The sequence below is a fragment of the Nerophis ophidion genome, linkage group LG20 (genome assembly GCF_033978795.1).
Source record: "Nerophis ophidion isolate RoL-2023_Sa linkage group LG20, RoL_Noph_v1.0, whole genome shotgun sequence".
NCBI classification, from domain to species: Eukaryota; Metazoa; Chordata; class Actinopteri; order Syngnathiformes; family Syngnathidae; genus Nerophis; species Nerophis ophidion.
Window position 1 is genome coordinate 35,726,510 of NC_084630.1, and position 9,251 is coordinate 35,735,760.

Genomic DNA, 9,251 nt, shown 5'->3' on the forward strand with positions numbered 1-9,251 from the left:
CTTCACATTTGACCGGCGATGCTAAGACAGACATGGCACAGAGATGTATGGATAACCTGCAGATGCATTTGCAACAATTAAGTCAACGAAATCACAAAGGTGAGTTTTGTTGATGTTGACTTATGTGCTAATCAGACATATTTGGTCATGGCATGACTGCCAGCTAATCGATGCTAACATGCTATGCTAATCGATGCTAACATGCTATTTACGCTGGCTGTATGTACATTTGAAACTAGATACCCTCATTTAATGCGAAACAAACACTTACCAATCGACGGATTTAAGTTGCTCCAGTGTCACAAGATGCGAAAGTCCTGATCGTTTGGTCCGCACATTTTACCGGCGATGCTAATAAGGCAGCCATGCTATGGGCCACTTCATTAGGTACACCCACGCTATGGCCGAATAGCGTCAATAGCTATTCGCTCAATAGCTTCAATGTCTTCTTCAATTTCGTTTTCGCTATTTGCCTCCATACTCCGACCATTTGTTTCAATACATGCGTAATCTGTTGAATCGCTTAAGCCGCTGAAATCCGAGTCTGAATCCGAGCTAATGTCGCTATATCTTGCTGTGGTAACCGCCATGTTGTTTGTATTGGCAGCCCTGTATGACGTAACAGGGAAATGGACAGTCGAGTCGCAAATAGGGAAAATCAAGAACTTTAAAGCTTTATTTAGGGATATTCCGGGACCGGTAAAATTTGGAAAAAAAATTCAAAAAATACAACAGGCCACTGCGAACGGATTTTTATTGTTTTTAACCCTTTTGAAATTGTGATAATGTTCCCCTTTAAGCACCAGCCCTTTTGCCTTGCATGAGAACAGTTCCCTTCTTGCTGGAGCCCAATTTATTCATCTTTTTAAATTAATTTACCAATTAAAATGATTGTCATTGTCAATAATTCTTCCCAAATATGTTTTGATATCTGAAAGGGCATTTATTTGAGATTTTATGAGAATTTTTCTCCGGTCTCCTTGGCCGTGTTCACGCAGCCAGGCCCACCCCTTATCTTTTCTTCTAAAGCAGTGCTGCTCTCCTACAGCAGTGGTCCCCAACCTCTTTGTAGCTGCGGACCAGTCAACGCTTGATAATTTGTCCCGCGGCCCGGCGGGGGAGGGGATTCTTTTTTTTTGTCAGGAAAAAAGTAAAATAAGAAACGTGAATCCACTGTGTACTCATATGGACTTTTATTAACACATTACTTCAACAACTAATTGTAAGTGTATCTTGTGTTTTTTAATATTGATTTAATTAAAAAAAATTAATTAAGAATTCTTCTGCGGCCCGGCCCGGTGGTTGGGGACCACTGTCCTACAGTACATCTCCTCTGCCTGCCTGTCAAAACTTTACATTTTTGCTGGAAAATCCAGTTTTTCTCCTTTTTTCCTGGTGTCTTCTTGGTCCCGTTTTGTTTGTTTCCGCTACTGCAGCGATCGACTAGACAAACCTCATTGAGGGAGTGCTGCGTCTTTTGTGATTAAATCAATAACGGGACACAGATGGATAAATGTGAAGATGACAGAAAATATATCTCTGCCAAAATTCTAAAATTGTGTAACTATCTTATTCTATAATAGGAGTAACATTCAGGAAGAAATGATGCCAGCCAGTTAGGAAAATGTCTCAACTATAAACTACCAGAGGAGCCCAGAATTGTTTTTATTTCAATGTTTGCAATATTTCAGTGTTCCTTGCAAGGAAACCTTACAATGTATCAAATCCATAAACTGCTGTTAAACTGTATACAATTGAGTAAATGGCAAGTGTTTGTGATGTAGTGAAATGCCATATTTTTACAGATTTTCAGGAGATTTGCCTTATTTTGAAGAGCTCATCGTAGACACATGTAATGAAGTTGTTGGTGAAATTCCCTCATGTTTTTTGCTGCTAAATGACCACAACATTTGCGCCGCATAAAACATTATGTTGCTACTGGTCCCATGTTTCCTAAAAAAAAGAAGAGTAAAAACATAAAACCTTGTCCAGATGTTAACTGAAATATACTCTTCGTGTTTAAATAACTTTTACTGCCTGTTGATATCAGCTCCAAATATCAGTTGTTGGCCTCCTTGACTACTACCTGGGGGAAAAAAAACATATTTTTCGATTTCTATAGTATGTCCATTGGGAAAATGGAATACAATAATCACTATTACTGCTTCTGTGAGCTACTGTACCATCATCTTGCGTGCATGATTGTACTTCTGTAACCTTTTTTTTTGCTGTCTCAACAGAGTCTGGCTGAACTCTCGACCCTGCAGGGTCTAGAGGATGACCACACCTTTCAGAAGGAGGTGTCCCTCAAGACTCTGGCCTATAAGGCCTACAGGTCAGAGACTTTTTACATCATACAACCCCCAAAGGAGCAGTGAAGTTGTCACGTTGTGTAAATGGTAAATAAAAAGAGAATACAATGTTTTGAAAATCATTTTTAACTTATATTCAATTGAATAGACTGCAAAGACAAGATACCTAATGTTCCAACTGGAAAACGTAATTTTTTGCACATATCAGCTCATTTGGAATGTTTTAAAAAAGCTGGCACACGTGACAAAAAAGAGTGAGATAGTTGAGGAATGCTCATCAAAGACTTATTTGGAACATCCCACAGGTGAACGGGCTAATTGGGAACAGGTGGGTGCCGTGATTGGCTATAAAAGCAGCTTCCATGAAATGCTCACTCATTCACAAACAAGGACGGGGCGAGGGTCACCACTTTGTCAACAAATGCCTGAGCAAATTGTTTAAGAACATTTATCAAGCAGCTATTGCAAGGAATTTTGGGATTTCACCATAAAAACCTTCAGAGAATGTGCACATAAGCCATGATATTACACACCTTGGATCCCTCAGGTGGTACTGCATCAAAAAGCCACAAGAGTGTGTAAAGGATATCACCGCATGGGCTCAGGAACATTTCAGAAAACCACTGTCAGTAACTACAGTTGGTCACTACATCTGTAAGTGCAAGTTAAAACTCTTCTATACAAAGCCAAAGCTATTTATTAACAACATCCAGAAACTCCGCCGGCTTCGCTGGGCTTGAGCTCATCTATGGTGGACTGATGCAAAGTGGAAAAGTGTTCTGTGGTCTGACGAGTCCACATTTCAAATTGTTTTTGGAAACTGTGGACCAAAGAAGAAAAGAACCGTGGGGTCTGTTGTAGGGTGAAAGTGTAAAAGCCAGCATGTGTGATGGTATGGGGGTGTATTAGTGGCCAAGGCATGGCTGACTTACACATCTGTGAAGGCACCATTAATGCTGAAAGGTACATACAGCTTCTGGAGCTACATATGTTGCCATCCGGGCAGCACGGTGGTAGAGGGGTTAGTGCGTCTGCCTCACAATACGAAGGTCCTGAGTAGTCAGGGTTCAATCCCGGGCTCGGGATCTTTCTGTGTGGAGTTTGCATGTCCTCCCCATGACTGCGTGGGTTCTACTCCGGCTTCCTCCCACCTCCAAAGACATGCACCTGGGGATAGGCCCCTCCCACCTCCAAAGACATGCACCTGGGGATAGGTTGATTGGCAACATCAGGGATGGGAATTTTCCGCGGATCCGTGGAATTCCGACGATTTTGGCGCCGCCGGGTAGGGGTGTAACGATAAGTGTATTTGTATTGAACCGTTTCGGTACGGGAGTTCCGGTTCAGTGCTGAGGAGTACCGAACGTGTTCCACACAAACATATGAAGTAGCCACCTATTTTAAAGTCTTAACAAGCTGCTCCGCTCCGTTCTGCCTCTGTGTCTGTCCGTACACAGCACCCAGCATTGTCCCTCCCACACAACCATCTGATTGGTTACAACAGTAGCGATAACAAGCCAATCAGCAATGCGTATTCAGAGCGTATCTAGTCAGTGCTTCAGCGTCGAGCAGATAGGCGTTTAGCAGGTGAGCAGCGGACTCTCCAAATTACACTAAACACATCCAAGTCAACTACTTTCTAAACATCACTATGAGCCCGTTGATCTTCTAGAAACAAACTGCAGCTCAGCTCACTCGCAGTCCTGTTTGAGTGGAAGGTTCGTTAGCTTTTAGCGTAACGTTAACTTATTTTGCGGTGTGTGTGTGTGTGTGTGTGTGTGTTACGGACAGTGTTGATTTTGGTGTGTTGGAGCAGCAAAAAAGGACATTATATTAAATGAAGAGTTTCTGTCTGTGATAGTTTATATAATAATGTAAGTGCATCATTAAGCCTACATGAACTCCTTGGTGTTCAGGGATGAATAGTCTCTCCTATTGTTACTGTACTATTTTTTTAGCTATAGTTACATGAATCATTAGTAATGTAGCAGCCTGGTTTTGAATGGCAGGGTCCCTGCTGTCACATGTTGATACAAATATAACATTTACATAATAAAAGTCAGCTACAGGCTTCCCAAATGCTGTAATAAATTAAGCATGATGAGTTGACTTGAAACTGTTTAATGTTGCACTTTTTATATGTAGAAGAAAAGTTGTCATTTTATTTCATCCAAGCAACAACTTGAGGCAGTTTAATGTGGATTAACGTGGGCAGAATTATTATAGTGTTCCCAATGTTAAAAGGATCAAGCCATTGTTTACAAATTTTGTAAATAAATAACCAAAAAATTTATATTTTGTTGTTTTCTTACTGTACCGAAAATAAACCGAACCGTGACCTCTAAACCGAGGTACATACCGAACCGAAATTTTTGTATACCGTTACACCCCTACCGCCAGGGTCATTTCTGTGAATCGTTTAAATCCGGTGAGAAAATTATAGGGGGGGTTAGGTACTCGTGGTTTTTGTCTCTGCGTTGACCTAGTTATCAGTACAAGGCAGAGAATTCCCGCGAAAAATAAAAGGCCAATGTGTGAAGGCACCAGATTGGCTAGCTCTAATATAAGCTGACAACATCAACCAATGACATTGCCCGTTATAGGCGTCTGCACGCGTCGTTTGCCGACAATATCTAGTCCCTGATCCTCAATTATTGTGAGCATGTCTGAACTCATGTTCTGTTTATATTGGTTGTGTAAACTTGTATACATAAATTTCATCACACAATTTTTGGTCAGGAGAATATTGTTAGATTTTGACTCAAAATAACAGGAAATGCATCCTAAGCTAACATAGATTTCCAATTTTTTCTGGGGGGGCATGCCCCCAGACCCCCTAGCAGGCGAGTGCACTATGTGCCCTCGGGTGCAGCCGCTGTGTGGCCTTCCGCAAAGCGGTGTTTTAGGATTTAAAAATTTTCAGCTGATTTTGTAAATTTTCATTCCCATCCCTGAACACTAAATGGTCCCTAGTGTGTGAATGTGAGTGTGAATGTTGTCTGTCTATCTTTGTTGGCCCTGTGATGAGGTGGCGACTTGTCCAGGGTGTATCCCGCCTTCTGCCCGATTGTAGCTGAGATAGGCACCAGCGCCCCCCGGGACCCCAAAGGGAACAGGCGGTAGTAAATTAATGAATGGATGGATGTTGCCATCCAATAACGTTATCATGGACGCCCCTGCTTATTTCAGGCAAGACAATGCCAAGCCAGGTGTTACAACAGCGTGGCTTCATAGTAAAAGAGTGCTGGTACTAGACTGGCCTGCCTGTAGTCCCGACATTGAAAATGTGTGAAGGCTAAAATATGTGGCAGGAGACTGTTGAACAACTTAAGCTGCACATCAAGCAAGAATGGGAAATAATTCCACTTCAAAAATGTGTCTCCTCAGTTCCCAAACCTTTACTGAGTGTTGTTAAAAGGGAAGGCTATGTAAAACACTGGTAAAAAAATGCCTTTTTTGCAATGTGTTACTGCCATTACATTCTAAGTTCATGTTTATTTGGGGGGGAAAAAAAGAAGTTTCTCGGTGTGAACATGAAATATCTCGTCTTTGCAGTCCATCCATCCATTTTCTACCGCTTGTCTATTCAATTGAATATAAACGCAAATCATAAATCATTGTATTCTCTTTTTATTTACCATTTACACAAATTGACAACTTCATTGATTTTGGTTTTTGTACATGCGGCACTAATGTACCAGTACATTCATGCTTAGGCCCCGATTCCTTCTCCTGTCTGTGTCGTAGATGCTTCTATATAGCCCAGTCCTACGTTTTGGTGAAGAAGTGGAGTGAGGCTCTTGTCCTCTACGAGAGAGTGCTGAAGTACGCCAAGGAGGTTCAGTCTAAGGCCAAGAGCATGAACAACATCTCCAAGGTGGGCATCAGCAGCTGTTAATGTGTTGCAGTCTGATATATCTGCTGTGTGTGCGTGTGTGTGTGTGTGCGTGCGTGCGTGCGTGTGTGTGTGTCAGCAGGATCTCCCTGATGTTCAAGAGCTCATCGCTAAAGTCAGTGCAGAGAAATACTCTCTTCAAGCAGCCGCTATTTTAGGTGAGGACTCCTGCACTCCATACTGTGCTGGCACTGCAGTCTGATGGCTGACTTGTACTTTACAGACACTGATGAGACGCCAGACCTTCCCTCTCCACAGCAAGTGAAGGACAACACGGTAAGACGTGTTCTGTGTTTAATGTCATCGCACCTACTGCTACTTAGAAATCACAACACGCCTTCACCTTCATACATGTTTGATAGTTCAGCTGTTCAAATGTCTTCATCACATACATTCCACCTTTTGTGTGCTTTTTTTAACTTGGCAAATCAAACGTCTAACCAGCCTTGGTAAAGCAGGGTATCCGCGGAACCTTAAAAAGTCTTAAAGGGGAACATTATCACAATTTTAAAAGGGTTAAAAACAATAAAAATCAGTTCCCAGTGGCTTGTTGTATTTTTTTGAATTTTTTTTCAAAATTTTACCGGTCTCGGAATATCCCTAAATAAAGCTTTAAAGTGCCTTATTTTCGCTCTCTGCGAAGACACTGGCCATTTCCCTGTGACGTCACACAGTGCTGCCAATGTAAACAAACAATGGGAATACCACAGCAAGATATAGCGACATTAGCTCGGATTCAAACTCGGATTTCAGCGACCTAAGCAATTCAACAGATTACGCATGTATTGAAACAGATGGTTGGAGTATGAAAGTATTGAAAAAGAAACTGAAGCTATTGAGCGAATAGCTATTGACGCTATTCATAGCCATAGCATGGCCGAATAGCTGTGTTAGCATCGCCGGTAAAATGTGCGGACCAAACGATCAGGACTTTCGCATCTTGTGACACTGGTGCAACTTAAATCCGTGGATTGGTAAGTGTTTGTTTCGCATTAAATGTGGGTGGGAGGAAACGTAATATAGTTGCAAATGCATCTGCAGGTTATTCATACATCTCTGTACCATGTCTGCTTTAGCACCGCCGGTAAATAGCATGTTAGCATCGATTAGCGTAGCATGTTAGCATCGATTAGCTGGCAGTCAACATCAACAAAAATCACCTTTGTGATTTCGTTGACTATCGTTGCAAATGCATCTGCAGGTTATCCATACATCTCTGTGCCATGTCTGTCTTAGCATCGCCGGTCAAATGTGGAGACACTCTGGCACATTCAACCGGGGTCTGGCGGCAGACATTTTGGCATCTTCGGGCCAGTGGTGCAACTTGAATCCCTCCCTGTTAGTGTTGTTACACCCTCCGACAACACACCGTCAAGGCATGATGTCTCCAAGGTTCCAAAAAATAGTCCAAAAAACGGAAAATAACAGAGCTGAGACCCGGTGTTTCTAATGTGTTGAAAATGAAAATGGCGGGTGTGTTACCTCGGCGACGTCACATTCTGACGTCATCGCCTCCAGCGCAATAAACAGAAAGGCGTTTAATTCACCAAAATTCACCCATTTAGAGTTCGGAAATCGGTTAAAAAAATAGATGGTCATTTTTCTGCACCATCAAGTTATATATTGACGCTTACATAGGTCTGGTGATAATGTTCCCCTTTAAAGCTGTGGCCTCTGCAAGATGATTATCTCTCTTGTCATGGCAGCCTCTCTGCGACCGCTTGGAAACCTTCCGCCTGGACCCTTCCCTGGTCGGGAAGCATCCCAACCTGGTGCATTTCCCGCCCGACTTCCAGCCCATCCCCTGCAAGCCTTTGTTCTTCGACCTGGCGCTCAACCACGTGGCCTTCCCGCCGCTGGACGACAAGGTGGAGCAGAAGGTCAAGGGCGGCCTGACGGGCTACATCAAGGGCATCTTTGGCTTCGGCAGCTAAGGAGAGTTCCATATTTACCGGATACAATTGTCTGGTTCTTTCCAAGCGTTATTTGCAGTGCCTCCGTGCGTCATGGACGGAAGATTTTTTGTTTGAGGAAAGAAATTTAGGCTTAATGGAGTTGACCTGCCATCTTTTATCCGCCTCTCCTTTTTTAACTCCAAGTCCTGTTTGTCATTGCAGATCAAGAGCTGATGAACGCCTAATTTGTTTCTTTTTGTTGTTGCTTTGAATGAAACCGCTCTAGGCGCCCTTAAGAAGTCATGCCGCTTTTTGTCCTCATTGTGCAAATACAATCAGTATAGGCTGTTTACTTTTTATTTGTTGTGCTTGTTGAAGCCCACACAGCATTTTTTTCAATGGAGGCAGTGACCCAATATGTATCACGTTGAAATGAAGAAGTCCCACATAGCCATCAGAAAGACTTTTTGGTGAAGTTTCAGCGTGGCCACATGGCTCCCTTTTTATTTTGGCTTTTGCGTCTGCTCCCACAAGAAAAGCTGGTTTTAGGTCTAATTATTCAACACACACACTTTGTTATGAAGACTGAAGACAGGCATGTAGGAATTACCACATGACCAAATAAGGCATTGATAAAGACTTAATCATTGGGGGAAAAGATCATTTTGATGTAATTAAACTATTTGCATCATGACATGGGTGCTTATGGTTGCCCCGAGTGTTGCATTTGCAAACGTGTGTGTGTGTGTGTGTGTGTGTGTGTGTGTGTGTGTGTGTGTGTGTGTGTGTGTGTGTGTGTGTGTGTGTGTCTCTCTCTCTCTCCTGCGTGGGATGCCTCAGCTGGGTGTGAATGTTGTGTACATTTTTAAATGTAAAGTTGTGTAAGAGATGACATTTTCCCTTTTTGGAAGCATCTGAGGCTCACTAAAGTGTGCCCTGATGACGTGGTGATGAAGGTCCTTGTGTGTTGAAAGAGCACATGATAGAAGTCTTCCGGTGTGGCTGCTTATCCCCTTAAAAGTGACAATATCAATGTCACCTTGCCTATGTTTGCTGGTGTTTCCCCCCTCTAAAAAGTTTGATTTCATCTTAAGATTTTTCATTGCAAAAATGTGTCTTATGTTCTCTTCCGCTGATTGAAACCTAGGT

At 42.5% G+C, this 9,251-nt stretch overlaps 1 protein-coding gene across 2 annotated transcripts in view; it reads left to right on the plus strand.

The window, feature by feature from the left end:
* srp68 (signal recognition particle 68) overlaps positions 1–8,796 on the plus strand; it is a 31,918-nt gene extending 23,122 nt beyond the window's left edge. The window contains exons 12-16 of one of the 2 annotated variants that reach the window (XM_061881090.1): positions 2,241–2,335; positions 6,060–6,189; positions 6,287–6,365; positions 6,431–6,483; positions 7,914–8,796. In XM_061881090.1, coding sequence (XP_061737074.1) covers positions 2,241–2,335; positions 6,060–6,189; positions 6,287–6,365; positions 6,431–6,483; positions 7,914–8,141 — 585 coding nt within the window. In that variant the 3' untranslated portion in view covers positions 8,142–8,796. The remainder of the gene's footprint in view (positions 1–2,240; positions 2,336–6,059; positions 6,190–6,286; positions 6,366–6,430; positions 6,484–7,913) is intronic. The other variant, XM_061881091.1, reaches the window with a different exon arrangement.
* Positions 8,797–9,251: the final 455 nt, after the last annotated feature.